Below are 17,400 nucleotides of genomic sequence, written 5' to 3'. Positions count from 1 at the left end.
TTTTTAGACTCTTGAGTTCTCCCTTCTTGTATGCTCTATATTTTGCTTTAGCTTCCTTTTTAGCACAGTTTCTAGGTAACATTCACTCTCTATATAAATAACTTGGCCTCTGGTATCTGAACATTCCAAGTCAGAACACTTAAAGCCGTAAATTACCTATCCTAATTTCTATCTTCATTTATTATATATTCTATGTCGTAATTTTCTGGTTATTTGGGTGAGTAGTGGTGGCAGAGCTATTTCTCCGGATGACTTTTTTTACTATCAGTCCCTGAGTCCCAGAGTTCTGCACAGTCACTAGGTGTTCAACAGACGCTAATGAGCAAGTAAATACATGAGGTGCAGTCAAACAGAGATTTAGGGAGGTGGGACCCATCGGCCTTTAAAAAAATTCTAAGCAACTGGGCACAGGGGGTTAACTGGACAGTGATGAATGGTAACTAGAATTGCAGAGGTGATCATTTTGTAGTGTATACAGATGTTGAATTATGTGACTTGAAACTCACATAATTAAAAACATTCTAAGCAACAGTTTCCCCCTCTGCCCCATCATGTGATATCTGCTTTCACTTTGAATGGGTAGAACAAAGATTGTATCCAATGCAAACAATGTGACAGGTTAACAAGAGGAAAAAGAGTCTGAAAAGACACCACCCTGTAAACAATAGTGGAAAGTATACCTGGAAACTGTGATGAACACTAAAGGTGAGTCACTTGGGGAAGGTGACTTCACTTAGGAGACCCTCCTGTTACTCTTAGTAGAACTCCTCATTTTTATATATTTTTTATTCTTAAATTCACATAATGTATTTATTTCCGTTTCAGATTCTTGACCTTGGTTAGAGTGTGCTGTGTGTGTGTGTGCACGTGCATGCACATGTCCTCACAGAGGGCTGTGGATCCACCGCTCTGAAAAACCAACACACACAAAATCCAACCCCTATATTCTAACACTCTTCCCCACATTGCTAGTTCACTAGACTAATTATTCTTTCTAAAATATTAAACATAACATTATAACCTTTTGGTTATAGGACATCTTTTCCACGTGACTGAGAAATTTTACTTTGTTAAAGAGTCACAGTGTTACCTTGACTCTAAACACACAAACCATAAGAGACATTTAGTTAAAATGGCACAATTAGTGCAAGTTGGGATAGAACAAAGATGAGTTTAGGTGTTCTTACCCTGGAGAAGTCAAGCGATAAGCTGAGTAATTATTTGAATGATTCAATTAGTATGAACAATTGATCTGATAGTTCAAACCCCCAAATACTTAATTTCAATTGCTCAAGAGAAGTTTTGTTTTGTCTCTCGTTTTCGGTCAAAATTAAGTAAATAATTATCTCAGCTCTCCAATTTACATACATTAACTTTTTCAATGGAACTTTTAAGAGCAAGTAATTGTGTTAGAAGATTTCTTCATGGTTCAAAGGTACATGGGATATTATAGCCTTAAGGAATTTACCATCTAAAAGGAAAGAGAAAACAGGCAGACATGCATCTACAATACAAGGCTTTATGTGATAAGTGTATAAAGAATGATATAATCAAAATTTTATGAGGCGGCTATAATAAAAAAATAGATAATAACCAGCATTGAGAAGGATGTGGAGAAATTGGACCTTTCCACATTGCTGATGGAAACGTGAAACAACGCAGCCACTCTGGAAAACAGTCAAGCAGTTCCGCAAAGGGGTAAAAGTAGAGTAGTTATTTGACCTAGGAATTCCGTGCCTAGGTATATACTCAAGAGAAAAAAATATATTCACATAAAATGTTGTAAATGAATGTTCCCCAAAGATGGAAACAAACTAAATATCCATCAACTAATGAATGGATAAACAAAATGTGGTACATTCACACAGTGGAACATTATTCACCATATAAAAGACATACATGCTAAAACACAGATAAACTTTGAAAACATTATGCTAAAAGCAGCCCACCAGTCACAAAAGACTACATATTAAATGATTTCATTGATATGAAATGTCCGGAACAGGAAAATCTGTAGAATCAGAAAATGGACTAGTGGTCCTCCAGGGCTGTGGAGGCGAAATCTGGGGGGAAGAGCCAAAGAGTATGTGATTTCTTTTTGAGATGATAAAATGTTCTAAAATTGTGGTGATTGGTTGCACAACTGTGATATACTAAAAATCACTAAATTGTGCACCTTAAATGGGTCAATTGAATGGCAAGTGGATTATATCTTAATAAACTTGTTACCAAAAAAATGTGATGGGTATGACAAGATTGGCCAATGAATATTTCATAAAGTATTTTAAAAAGGTTTAAAAATGGGTTGATTTTGGTAGGAGGTGATCAAGGAAGGGTGTAGAACTGAGATGTGTGCCGAATATTTCAGGTAAAGAATGAAATTTGGAAATTGGTGAAATGATGTTACAGAAAATCTTATACGTTACTTAACATTAAATATATGAGGGTTGGTAAAAATAGCTTACATGTACATAAACCTTTTCTCCTATAATTTACAGAACTGATAAAGCATGAAGAACCATTACCATCGACAACTTGGAATTCTCTAAATCAGCACAATTACTAACTTTGAAAGTAAAAATAAATGAATCTGTATGAATTCTAATTCCACTATATAAAATATTTCTACTGTCATTCAGCATATGTGATGAACTATCACTCTAAAAAAAAATGAAATACATTTCAATAGTGGGACACAGGTCTTTCCATCAACTGAATTTGAATCATTCACTTGTCAATTCATATACATTTGAATTAGTTTAAAAAATTTAGGTATTCAATAATTATTTGGAGAAATAATTTGCCAAGCTAAATTTTAAATTAGAAAATTGAGATTTTTAGATTAAAATCAGTTGAATTACACTAATTTCAATGTTTTGTTACAATTTAATTAGTAAATTGAAAATTTTAGTTGCATATGAAATTGTAGGTGCTAATTCACTTTGGTCAATTACTACAAGCTGAAAAAGCAATAAAATTAAGTTAGGTGCTATTAATATAATAATTACTTGATTGGCACAATTCCATATTATAATCATATTAGCCATTTGCTACAATTACAATACATAATAAGTTGAGCAATTAATAACCACACACATTTAACTTGCCTCTTGAGATGAACAGCTTGGGAAGAAAGGGAACTAAAACTGAAACAGAAAATTGTATGACATTTAAAGCTAGAAGTTCATGGAACACTGTATCTTCATGAAAACTAGAAAACTCTAAAGAAAATGTAGAAAATATGAGAAAGGGTCAATATTTAAATATACCTGTGCTAAAAATACTCTATCAGGTTTTTTTAAACTTACCAGATGATTTGGGGGAACACATATATAAAACTAAACTTTATTATCATGCTTGTCCATAAACTTTGAATATATTGGAGCCAGTGTGAAAACTGAGTTACAAACTGAGGGTCTTATTTTTACATCATTTTAGAAAAGTCTGTAGGTATATACACATATTTATTTAAAGACACTCTTTGGTGTATTTTAGTTCAAGCCATACACTATGTATTTTTAATGATATATTTTACATACTTCTTAATCTTATATAAGCTACTTCAATCTCTTTTGGCCTCTATACCCTCATTTGCAAAATGAAGAAAATAACAGTATGTACCTCATAGGGTTGTTGTGAATATTAAATGGGTTATTGCACAATAAGCCCTCTGAACACTGTCTGGTTCCTATTAAGACATGCTAGCTATTCTTGCTTTTTTTTAATAAATAGAGCTGATCCCAAGAAAGACATTATTATTTAACAAATTTTAGTTTATGAGACCGAGATAATAATTATGTGGACAAGAATTTGTTAGCAACAAAACAAAGTTATATATTCATGTGGTTTAAAACTTTATTAACAGCTGATTTTTTAAACCTAAGAATACTAGTTCGTAATTAACTTCCAAAATTATTTTTATGTGACACTGTCACTACCGCGGCAATCTATATTGATAAATAGGCTTCCGCATTTACAGAATGACTCTATCAGACGCTTACACATTATGCAGACTATTTCTGTGGCCCCTGACTTCCCCTCTATCCCTACTTCCTTTCTACTGCTTTCAAAGTTCATGGTCACATTGGGGCATTGCCGATTTAAACATGAACACTATAGACGAGGTAGAAGATCAATATTTTAGGACAGTTTGTAAGAGTTTTCAGACACCAAGATTCTACACAAAGAGTATGAGTTAGAACCAGGTAGACAGGAATACGAGCAAATCTGTTCAAAGAAAAATCTGTTTAAAAAGACAGAAGTTTGAGAAACATTGCTAGGGTAAATTGGTCAAGACTTGAACAATCCAATTTTTAAACAATTTATTTCAAGAGTTCCCTGTTGTGGCACAGTGAAAATGGATCTGACTAGGAACCATGAGGTTTTGGGTCTGATCCCTGGCCTTGCTCAGTGGGTTAAGGATCTGGCATTGCTGTGAGCTGTGGTGCAGGTTGCAGTTGTGGCTCAGATGTGGTGTGGCTGTGGCTGTGGCTGTGGTGTAGGCTGGCAGCTATAGCTCCCATTGGACCCCAGCCTGGGAACCTCCATATGCTGCAGGTGCAGCCGTAAAAAGCAAAAAACAAAACAAAACAAAAAAACCTCCAATTTATTTCAAGCACACTTTCATTGTTCTTTAAATATTTTAACTTAGTGTTATTTTAAGAATTTTGTTTATAAGCATAAATTATTAATAATTATTCTATCTACCTCTAAAAGAGAGAAATATAAAGGAGTGGTTCATCTTTATCAGATTTTGCCTCTGGCATTACTGGGCAGATCTTACAATAAACTTCAAGACATTAGTCAAATTTATATCAACTAATTAATTACCTTCAGTGGGAACTAAAGACGAGAGATTCTAAACTAAACTCTATCTGAATGAGGAAAGGCCACACATTATCTAAAAAGGTCAGGAATTACATTTGTGAATTTTCTCTAGTTTTTTAGGATCAAGAAAAAGAGCAGAAAAAGAGAAAACAACCTGCGGCAAAAAAGAAATAACGAACTTCATTCACTTAAACTGACAAATGGCCTCCGATAAAAACCCCTGAACTATTAAAACAGCAAAAACAACTAAACCAAAACTTGAACACTTACTTAGGAATTCAAAGTAAACATTTGGTCATCGACTTAAGATTGGTTTTAAATAGGAACAACAGCTTCCATGATACAGAAATGCTAAAAATGTAGGCATATACAGGAAATGGAGTTAGAATAACTCTGTTAGACATTCTCTAGGGGAGGGAGAATAATGAGCCGTCTCCAGTTTACCGGTAACGATAACCTCTTCTCTTTGGTAAAATGAGAGATTTCGAACAGGCAGAAATACCTTTGGAGATTTTCCTAGAGCATAGCAGGTAACTTCCAGCACACTGCTAGAAACAGGAGTGCCAGTCTGCAAACAGAAGGACGAACACAATCCCACCTCTACTGCCATCTGCCACCCCGATGTAGGATGGGGGGGAAAACTCAGAAGAGAGGTTAAGACTCAACCACTTTTGAGACTCTTTATTTATTTATTTATTTACTTACTTACTTACTTAACTAACTTACTTACTTACTTACTTATTTTGTCTTTTTGCCTTTTCTAGGGCCACTCCCTTGGCATATGGAGGTTCCCAGGTTAGGGGTCTAATTGGAGCTGTAGCCACTGGCCTAAACCAGAGCCACAGCAATGTGGGACCCGAGCCGCATCTGCAACCTACACTACACCACAGCTCACAGCAACGCTGGATCCTCAACCCACTGAGCAAGGCCAGGGATCGAACCCACAACTTTGTGGTTCCTAGTTGGATTCTTTAACCACTGTGCCACAATGGGAACTCCACTTTTGAGACTTTTAAAGCAGGAGTTTTTAACCTGAGATCTAGGATATGATTCACAGACCGGTTTTCAACAGTCAGTGAACCCTCTGATACTGTGTACAAAGACATATGTGTACCTTCATGAAACAATCTGCTTTCATTGGATTCTCAAAAGCGGTTTAAAAATCAAAAGTGGTGATGGGCCCAAACTCTACGGGGTATCGATATATCCCATCTGGCCACTGTAGCTGCTGCTCTGAACTGACCTCGACGAATACCAAGTCCAAGTGAAAACTGAGGGTGGGCAGGTGAAAGACAGTCTCCTGGCAGAGGGAATGAGCAGTGGGGCTGGAGAAATAACCAGGGATGGGGAGGGACACTCCCAAGAGTGACAGAAGGGAGGAAAAGGCCAGCTGGCTCAAGGGGCTATTTTTCATAGCTGTTAGCAGCCTAAGCATGTGTAAATTTACTACCATCCCTCCCCCCACCCCGATTAGGTAGGGAGGGAACAATCTACTATTATGCCGTTCATTATTTCTTCCAAATTATAAGTTGCTTTTACACAGAAAGTAGATGCTATTCATGTATTGTTAGTTTGATATTTATTTTCCTCCTTTCAGTATTCGAAGAAATGACATAAAATGTATTATTAACGTTCAAATGATGTAGCACTGTTGCAACCACTGGCACAAGCTAATCCACCAGGAGATGGATTTTCAATGCAGCAACGTGGGGTGCATTTATTATGTACAACAGCAAGTTTAAAACTATTTAAAAATTTACCTGCAAGATTGTCGATTTCTTTCTCTTGGAGCAGACTGACCGCATCGTCGTCTCCTTCCAGCATGAGCTCCGTCTCTGCATTCTGATTCACTACTGCTTGGCTTCTGAAAGTTTTCTTTGACTTGACGACATCTTCTTCAGTGCCTAATCACAACCAAAATACAGCAAGTTAGGTCCCTGTGATTGTTTTGCTTTCTGTATCAGGAAAAAAAATCTACGACTGTCTTATAAATACATGCTGCATTTACATATCACTTTCAATTACAGAACATCCCCCCCGCTTTATCTTGTTTGGTTTAAATCACTCCATGAGAAAAACCAAGGGTGTAATCACCAACCCTTGCGTTACAGATGAGGACACAGGCTGATAACGTTCCCTGCCTCACTGGGGGCACTAGCACTTGGCGCACGTGGCAGAGAAAGGGCTCTGCGATCCGTGTCTTGGGCCTCGAAGATCATCCTACTTTCTACCAAATACCTGCACCTCACCACAAACTTTGATTTCTGATCCTTAAAATCACAAATTTTTACAGAACTATTCATCTGTGTTAATCAGATGATCAACTGATCAGGTCATTTTTGATAGCAGTTAACTACAAGAAAATAAGAAAACATTCACATCTGAAGGGAGAAAGGGTTGTTATTGAGAAACCACAGAAAGGTGGAGTTAAGAATGATGCAGGAGTTCCCGTTGTGGCGCAGTGGTTGACGAATCCGACTAGGAACCATGAGGTTGCGGGTTCGGTCCCTGCCCTTGCTCAGTGGGTTAACGATCTGGCGTTGCCGTGAGCTGTGGTGTAGGTTCAGATGCGGCTCGGATCCCGCGTTGCTGTGGCTCTGGCATAGGCGGTGGCTACAGCTCCAATTAACCCCTAGCCAGGGAACCTCCATATGCCACGGAAGCGGCCCAAGAAATGGCAAAAAGACAAAAAAAAAAAAAAAAAAAAAAGAATGATGCAGACATGTAATAACCTTCACCATAGCAATTTTCTTAGCAATGAAGGAAATAAATAATGGTTTTCTAAAGCGATACCCTTATTTTGTTACCTAAAATAGTACAAAAGGCCAAAATACAAATATACCCCAAAATAACTCAAAAAAATGAAATATAACAAGAGCTGACCTAGCATTAACATGTAAATCAACGTGCAGGTTAGACATTACAAAATATTTAAATTTCTCATGGATTTGACTCTTAAAAAAACCTTTCCATATTTCATTCAAACATCTGCTTTGGCAAGTAACAATGAATCTGAAATTATCTGAACTGCAAGTAAATTACTTATATATGAAATAGAGCTAAGAAACACCTCTATTTCCTACCACAAGAAGTTGGAAATCAACCTGGAAGAAAATGATGTAATTTACTGTGTTCTAGTTTTAGTAGTTTTAGTATTTCGCATATAGACTTCAAGGAATAGTATTAACTAGAAAAATACCTTCACATCTCATTTGCTGTAGTGGCTATGTTCCTGAAAATGGGAGCCTAATAAATCATTCCTATGTTTATTTCCGAATCATAGTTTTAGGGGATGTTAACATATTGTGTACACATGCAGTTACTCTCAAATCTTGTCATGCCTTTGGCCAAAACTCTTTCTAACAATGAATGCTTTTGGTCAATTCTCCAAGGCCCAATATAGGGCCTTCAACACTCCCTTACTGCTTGTTGATATTTGCTCAACCATTTTCTTGGATGTGCATCTAGCTGTGGTAAAATCTGCATTGAAAAACAGAGTGTTGGAGTTCCCGTCGCGGCGCAGCGGAAACGAATCCGACTAGGAACCACGAGGTTGCGGGTTTGATCCCTGGCTTTGCTCGGTGGGTTGGGGATCTGGTGTTGCTGTGAGCTGTGGTGTAGGTCACAGATACGGCTCAGATCTGGCATTGCTATGGCTATGGTGTAGGCCAGCAGCTATAGCTCTGATTAGACCCCTAGCCTGGGAACCTCCATATGCTGCAAGTGTGGCCCTAAAAAGCGAAAACAAAACAAAACAAACAAAAAAAAGAAAGACAGAGTGTTGGCTTCCTTCTTTGCAGCTTTCGCATTTCTATTTGTTGGCCACTCAGAGCCAATTCTGTTTGCTAAAACATGAACAACTTGACTCAAAGGTAGCCCACGGAGGAGCAAAAACACAGGTTGAGGAATACAGTCACGTCATAACAAAACTGCAGTGTGACTGGCTGAGAGGTACAGTCTGTCATCTTACCTATTACTGGATAATAGCACATAGAGAGCATGGTTTAAATATAGTTTAACAGTATAAAGTAACGGATTGTTAAATCTATCTTTCAATAAATACTTCAGAGACAAACAGTACTCTTACAGATCAATGCTACACGGTAGGTGAGGGAAATTAAATGGCTTACACGTGCAGCCTTCTTTCACTGGCTCACAGATAATTCTTATTTCTGGAATAAAAGACTGAGGATTGATTATTGCATGCACCAGAACTTTATCTTAATTTCATTTGCGTTCTTGGTGACATAAAGCCAGCACAATGGTAATCTTCTGGGGATGGCTATCTTTATATGTTGTTTGCTTCTTGGGGAGTAACTTAATTTGAGAAACTCAGCCCTTGCATCATTTGAGAACAAAGAGGCAAACCCCATCATCAACAACCACGAAATCCCTCCTGAGGTCTTTGTAGTCCTATTTCTACCAGACGTCTTCAGCTGAATATTCCCAGTTCCATGTTTCCCTAACTGAACGAGTCATTCTTTGTGCCTTCACCTCCTCCTGCTTTTTATTTTTTGGCTGCCCCGCAGCATATGGAGTTCCTGGACCCGGAATCAGATCTGAGCTACAGTTGAGACCTAAGCCACAGCTGCAGCAATACCAGATCCTTCACCCACTGTGCCAGGCCAGGGATCGAACCTGTGTCCAGCACTCCCAAGATGCCACCAATCCCATTGTGCCACAGTGGGAACTCCTCTTGTTCCTTCACCTCTTCCTATTTTGATCAACCCACTTATTTAAGCCACAGACACAGGACTCATCCTATAAGGTGATGCGCTCAGCCCCAGGTCAAGCCATCACTGTTTTGGTCCAGAAGGTCCCAATTGCTCCCTTAGTCACATCATCCTCCATACTTTGGTCACGGTATTATTATTCAACTCTAATAAGTGGAGGATATTTTCCCGATTAATATTACTAACTCATCCCAATCAACACACAATGTAGGCTTATACCCTAGGAAAATTTGAACTCCTTAACATAGCTGATCAAGGCCTTTTACCCTCTCATTATGAGCTTTGTCTTATCTTTTCTTACTCCCTCAGGAGCAATATTGGACCATTTATAGCTTCCACTCTATGTCATATTTTCTCAGACCTCTCTATCTGTGCTAGTAGTATTCCCTCCCTATGCAATGCATGTTCCTTTATTCCTCCCATGTTCAGCTAATTCCTGCTTGACCTTCAAGTATGACCTCCTTCAGGTGCTTTCCTAACCAAGCTGTACTTTCACAGTCTACACAGAACTCAGTCATACTGTGTGGGTGTCATCCGTTAGCTGCTTGTCTTCTCCACTGGGTTACAGCCTCATCTCTGCAGCCTCAGTGCCTGGTATCCAGCACATGCTGAACTCAAGTTCAACTCTAACCCCTCCCCCGCCAGGTTCCCTTCTCTGACTTCCTAAGGTGGGTTTGTGTATTCTTTTCTTATGCTCCCACCACATCTCACAAATCATGCTACTATGGTAGTTAAAAGTATTATGATTGTTTGTGTGCTTGTTATCTCCATATGGTCTGGAAGCTCCTTCCCTGATGTCTAGAAACATCTTTCTATCTTTATATTCTCAGTTCTTAGCACACTGCCTGGCACAGAGCAAGCCCTCATAAACACTGAATAAATGAATAACCTGAGATATAAAAGTTGCCTCTGGATCTTTTAACCTGAAGATCCCAGGATATCTTAGAGATTCTTGGTGATCTGCTTTCAATTGAGGGCAAATGGAAAAATCTACGTATTTACAAAGAAGGGCACGTGGTTCTTTACATGAAATAGTCAATAAAACCTTCTATGCACGAGTCAGCCTAATAAAGCAAGTTTTCTCTTGTATCACAGCTGTGTATTCTACTTTTTTTAAAAAAAAAAGCCTTTGCATTACTCTTGTGTTATTAAAATTAAAATTACCATTAAAGAAAATGTAGTCAAAGGAAAATGAGCTCTCAAATGTATATTCAGCTTTCAATTTTACCCCTTCTAGTTTTAAAGTAGTAAAACAATTATGTCTTTAAAAGATACGTAGTAAATTAATCCCTACCAATACACCAAACTTAGCACCCCTTTTGAAGTGTTATCACCTTGCAGCTCAGTAAACTTCTTCATTTTATGGTACTGCACCAAACATTTGTCTAAATTAAAGTGTACAAGATCCAAAGGTGCTTTTCAATCACAATATCCTTTATGAATTAGAGTTTCATTTATCAAAATTACAGGGAAAAAGAGGTAAGGTCTCAAAGGGCTGTCTCATTACAAGGCTTATAAACACTGTCCTTAGAAAGAATTGGTTTAACACCCAACAAATCAAAGTCTGATTGGGAAGAGAATTTATTTGAGATCATCTATCTTCAGAAGACATGTTAGACTGAGCGGACTTCTTGGCCTCTTTAGCCATTCATCAAGAAATTAACAAGCGAGAATCAAAATCCACCAGGACGCCTTAGATTTGAAAAGGCAAATTAAGTGTAAGGGCGGATAGGATAGACATATATGCTTATTTTCTAGAAAACCATTAAGATACCATAAAATTTGAAAGGTTTCAGAATAAAAAATTCCACCAAACTATAGATTTATGAAGTCAAATCCAAAATTACACTTGTTATTTTCCATGTCATGTTACAAATAACAAATACAGGAAAGCATCCTATACACATCAGATTTCTTAGTAAATAAATATGCTTGAATTCGGTATGTGAAAATGTTATTTAATATAGAATACTGCATTACAAGGACCTATATAAAGCTCCTCTTTCGTAATATTTCTCTTAATAAATAAAGATCCAGGTGAAACAAAGTATATTTCAAATGTAACAAGAAAACTAAAATGTTTCTGTTTTTAGTAGTTACTACACTCTAGCATTATTACTACTATAATACTAATTATTATTTAAAAGTTTTATTGTCATTTTAAATATGTATAAGTTAAAATACAGACATGACAAATTGGAGATATTAACTTAATAATGGTGAGAGAATATGTCTAAATGGAAAGTCTGGGTAATCAAGGCAAAGAAATTAGTTCATCTGCCTACCATGTATTTTTCTATGGACAATGTGAAGAAAAAGAATACACAGTAGTTTATTTCTGTTTGAGGAATTATTCTATAGTCAACTCTAAAACATACATACAAGTAAAGAAAAAAGTAATTTATAATAATAGGTAAACCAGAAATCATGTCTGTGTGGCTAAAGCCCAAAAAGAAAAATATGAATCCATAATGAGACACTTTTAATGTAGCATCGGCTTCTTACCAGTTTCATACTATAGTTATTAGTTATTCTGCACTGAGTTTGGAAATACGACTTTAATTTTCACTTATTAAAATGATATATGAATGCTATGTGTATCTACCTATATTTTGTACATACACTATGTAAGGATAAATTTCAGTGTTATTTTATCTGTACAATTTAAGTGCATGGTCTAAGACTCATGATCTGGCCCCTGCACATTTAATCTCATTAATTTACCAGTTTGACCTCTTCACACCTTATACTCCCCAACAGCTGAACGCTTTTGTTCCCAAACATGTCACCCTGTTTCAAACCTTTAAGTTTGACACATGTAATTTCTATTACATGGAATTCTCTCACCTGTCCTGTTCTTCAGGATTCAGTTTAGCTGATTATTCTCTTTGCTGTATAAGTTTTGTATCTTATAAATAAGTTAATATAGTATCATTATTTTTTGATCTTTTTTCTCGAGTCTTGTATTAAGGTATTCTCTTATTAGACTTTACTTTGCAGTGCACCAAGTGTTAAAAAAAGTGGCAATCAATAAATTTTTGTTGAGCACATGAAAATATAACATAATTTTCATTTTAATCAGTTTATGTGCACACTACTTAAGTTACTTTTCGCTTTATGTCCTTTACAGTTTCTTCAAAACCAAGAAAGGTGGACTCTGTGATTTGCAATTCTTATTTTATTTTTCCTGCAAACATTTATTAAGAACATATTTAAAATACATATCCTGGCCAGTCTCTTGACCTCAATTTCCTAGCCTGTTGAAAGAGAACTAAGTATTTATTAACTGAAATCTCACAGGATTATTTCAATGTTAAAATGAGACAATGGATGCTAAAATCCTTTGAAATGTGTGAGTATTATTTATATAATAAGCCCTCAAAATGTTTGTTAAAATGATAATAAATTAAAAAGAGTGTATTAGAAGAATTTACTAAACCCACAATTTGAAACGGAACAAAAACACAGCCCACGCTCTGTGGCTTATAATAATGCTGCCCACGATTTATGTAAAGGAGAAAAAAAACAGGTTGATGTGAAGACTGAAAAACTCAAATAAGATAACGAATGTGCCTAATGTCTTATTAACACAATATCTAATCAATAATGGGTACCCAACAAACTACAGTTTCCTTTTCTTCAGGTGGGATCAATCTTTTCCCTTCCTCCAGGCTGTGGCAACAGTTTATGTTCATTACTAGGCAAGATAAGCCTTCGACTCCTCCACTAGATCTGATGCTTCCTGGAAACAGCAAGGATAGCATAGGCAGGTACCATGAAGTGTTTGTAAAGTTGAATGGAGGGTAAGTAGCTTAAATTAAAAACTGTTTTCCCTCAATAACCATATTATTCATTTAAAGATATTATTAAATAAATTACATAAGCGTCAATGTATGTGACATGCACTTTTGATTTTGCACATAGGCATTTTAAGATTATAGTCTCAATATCTTGAGTAAGGAAAAGAACTACTTTCTCAACGAAGCTGACACTAGAATTTGTTTTCAGAATAATATAGATGATTCACTTAATATGTACTTTTATCAAGGAGATGGGAGGAATGGAAATTTAGTCTCATTTCTAATTTTATCTAAATATAATATTAGGAGATTCTACTGTTTCTAAACATCTTGAGATCAGTTTAAGATGGCATTCTGCTTTGAAGGAGAAATTCTTTTCCATATACACCATTTCACAACATTTTTAGCTTAGAGAATGTACTTTGGCAAAATCTACCCTTATGTAAGTAAGAGAAAAAGCTGCAGTTCACTTTCAAACCTAAATGCTTTCTTTTAGGAGTATTAATGACATATGAATACTTTGGGAAATTTTAAAGTAAAGATTACTTTTTCTCACTAAAGTTGAAATCAGAACAACAAATACCTTTACAGAACAATGCTTTGGGTAACCCCAAATGATATTATTTAATTTCCACCAAAAGGAAAAGATTTTAAGATAAATATATCCGCCAACTAACTATATTAGACATGGCAATATGATCTCATGCAATAATACATATGAACCAATCTATTCCTGAGAAGTTTACAATTTTGAACATTTCAAAAAAGTGAAAGAATGTTTTTGTTACATTGAGAAACCTACATTCAAAAAATATTTTATATCAATCTCGATGTTAGATAAAAGCACTAGATATAGATATAGAAAGAACTTTACCCTAACAATCATTTACTGAAAAGTAAATATTTTTCTTTGTAAACAATTTAAATTCAAAATTAAATTTTGCCTTTGACTTTATAGCACAGACATAGAATTTCCCTTCTTAAGAAACACAAACGATGATGACATAAAATGAAAGACTTGCTGAATACTAAAGAGTGAAAAAACCATCTGCATAGAATAGGATTAAAGGGGAAAAAAAACCTGCCTTTGCAATAGAAAAATCCTAATGATAAAAACTATTAGTGATATTGAATAAAAAACACTATTGGACAAAATGACTAGAAACCTCAAGCATCTTTTCTTCTCTTTTATACCTAATGTTGTGCCAGAAGCCTTGTCTTATATACAAAATCTTTATGAAAGCAAATATTTCCATAAATGATATAGACTATTTCTAGTCAAAGAGACAGTTTCTATTTGTTGTTTCAAGCATATTTTAAGTAAAAATCTATAGTTATTGACCACATTTAATAAATACAGATAAAAAATCTAGATAGTTGGGTCATCAAATCCCTCCTTTTTTAGTACTTTAGTCTGAATGCATCGGATTTAACCATAGTTCTCACTTCAATTCATTTTTGTTGACAAAGAATATATTTTATAATCCAAAACCAAGATTATCTGTACCATCGTAAAACTACCAAGATATCAGGGTCAAATTTATAATGAATTGGATTCAGAATTGGTAATCTTTACCTGAATCAGTAATTGATTCAGTTACTATTTATGGTCCAGTTTAGGACATGAAATTAGAGTACAGCATCCTTTGTGCTTTTACCAATGAGGAACTAGGACCTGTTTTTGATTGTTTTAAACTAGACATAAACATTATATTTGCAGGTAGGCTGTTCTTTGAAAAGCTCAAAGAAAATATTTCAGGGGCAGAACAAACATGCAGAATTAGCAATATGGGCATTAATTAAGATGGAATGTTCACCGATTATTATTCTAAGTGGTAAATTCTCATTCAGATTAGTTACGCTTGTAAATGACTTTCCAAGGATGAGAAATAAAAGAAAATGGCTGCCTAACATCAACAGTTATTGCTCTACGGAAAAGGACATCAGGGACACTTGCAAGTAAAAGAATTGGATCAATATTAACGTGATTTTCATTTCATGCTTCCCCAACTCCAGTAAGCTGACAATATACTCTGATTATGTGAACCGCCTCAGAGTAACACAGAAAAGGTTATTAGAGCAAGAGGTGGAAAAGGAACGCACTTTTTATACCGACAGGCCTGCTAATAGAGTATACTGATTTTCAAAGACATGCAATGCATTTTTACAATTTGGTTCTGACAGCAAAAATGGAATTTCATTTATTTCTAATTTGAAATATTCATATGTAAGCAATATTTCTTAGAGCAGACCAACAAAGAGGATATTCATAAACAGCATTTTAAACAGAAAAAAATGTAATTAAAAAGGTGAAAGAAAATATTATTGAATTTAAGTGCAGCACTATATAAGTATGAAATGCTAACTTAATCTTAATGGAGTGAATGTAGAAAACTGCATTCTACGCTTTTTAAAGGAAATTTTGAGAAGCCATATTTTAAGGATATACATGATGATAAATGTAGAATCTCTTCATTTTAGATGGAATATTATGTGGTAGGATTTTGATCAGCCATTTAAAAGTCAGGGCAATTTTAAAATGTTTTAAATAGAATTTCATTACATTAAAAAATCACACAGCACACATTACTTCTGGAAAAAAATGGTAAAACATATAGAAAACTTGGGCCAGTTTGGAACCCTCTTACTATAAGGATCAGAGATACGGCATTATTTACCCATCTTATGACTAAGTGAAGAGCATAGTGCTTGGTCCCCATGTTCAAGTATTCTTAGAAAAAGACTAGCATGAAATACACACATCTTTACGTGGTTGTCTATGAATGACTCCCCCACGCCCCCACCCCCTTAAAAATTTGTGGCACTTTTTAGATTTTCAACAATGACCGTGCTTCTTTTCAGGAAGGAACGGAATGTGGAAGGAAGGAAGGAACGGAATGTGGAAGGAAGGAAGGAAGGAAAAAGCAAAAGAAAACCTTTCATCATGCGTCAAGAGGTGGAGATAGCAGATGAATAGCAGAATGGAAGGAAGAAAGTTTTGGCAACTTTTGGAATGAAAGAGAAGAATAACTGAACAACCTGAACGAGGGCTGAGAGAGTGGGGAGACTTCGTCTGGCATTGGATGGCACTAACCTGGGGAATGATGCTTAGTGCTTCTTTTTTGAAGCCTGTCACAAAATTCAGTGTGGAAAATTTACTTTAAAACTCTGAGAAATGGGGGTAGGAGATGTTCTGGATAGTAAGCAACTGGCTCAGAGACAGGGAAGGAAGGAGTAATAAATAGGAATTTCTCTTTAATTATAAAAAATGGAATAACTCAGAGTTGGTGCTAGTATAGGAGATATAAAGCACTTTTAAAAACACCAAAGATATTTTAAATTATGTTTTTATAAATGATGTTGAGGGAGTTCCTGTTGTGCTCAACAGATTAAGAACCTGACTAGTATCCATGAGGACGCGGGTTCGATCCCTGGCCTCGCTCAGCAGGTTAAGGATCTGGTGTTGCTGTGAGCTGTGGTGCAGATCTCAGATACAGCGTGGATCTGGCATTGCTGTGGCTGTGGTGTAGGCCAGCAGCTGTAGCTCTGACTCAACCCCTAGCCTGGGAACTTTTACATGCCATGCGTGCAGCCCTAAGACAAAAAATAAAATAAAATAAAATAAATAAATGACGTTGAATGCACAGTCTATGAATGACACTGAGTTCATCTACACTGATAAATCTCTGTAGATGAAAGGATACACAAGAAGGCCAAAATTTAGCGGGTAAACTTCAGAGAGGGGAAGCATTCAATAATGCCTTTTCGCTTAGGAACATTCTAAATGTATCTATAGCAGCACTGTATGGAGAGAGAATGGTATTTAGACTGAGTTTTTGCTCTATCTACCATTTCTCAATATGCCACTTAATTTCTATGGTCTGTTATTTCCTCAAATAAAAATCCTTTACTGGCTCTCCCTATTGACAAATCCCTTTTCAGTGTAGCTCGAAACAGCCTTTCAGTCTCATCTGTGTATGATCTACCCATTCCATCCTGGCTTCCATCACACAGCACCATTTTCTGGTGCTGGACACAGT

General features: G+C 36.0%; 1 protein-coding gene across 16 annotated transcripts in view; it reads right to left on the bottom strand.

Moving 5' to 3' along the window:
* NBEA (neurobeachin) overlaps nt 1-17,400 on the bottom strand; it is a 637,779-nt gene that overhangs the window by 220,447 nt on the left and 399,932 nt on the right. For 8 of the 16 annotated variants that reach the window (XM_021065194.1, XM_021065195.1, XM_021065200.1 and 5 more), the window contains 2 exons: nt 6,588-6,731; nt 3,108-3,146 (listed from right to left, as the gene is read on the bottom strand). In XM_021065194.1, the coding sequence (XP_020920853.1) occupies nt 3,108-3,146; nt 6,588-6,731 (183 nt within the window). The remainder of the gene's footprint in view (nt 1-3,107; nt 3,147-6,587; nt 6,732-17,400) is intronic. The other 8 variants (XM_021065196.1, XM_021065201.1, XM_021065203.1 and 5 more) reach the window with 1 other exon arrangement.

This window comes from Sus scrofa, chromosome 11 (assembly GCF_000003025.6).
Source record: "Sus scrofa isolate TJ Tabasco breed Duroc chromosome 11, Sscrofa11.1, whole genome shotgun sequence".
Lineage (NCBI taxonomy): Eukaryota > Metazoa > Chordata > Mammalia > Artiodactyla > Suidae > Sus > Sus scrofa.
Note: the sequence above shows the minus strand (reverse complement) of the source record. Positions and strands in the feature narration are given on the sequence as shown.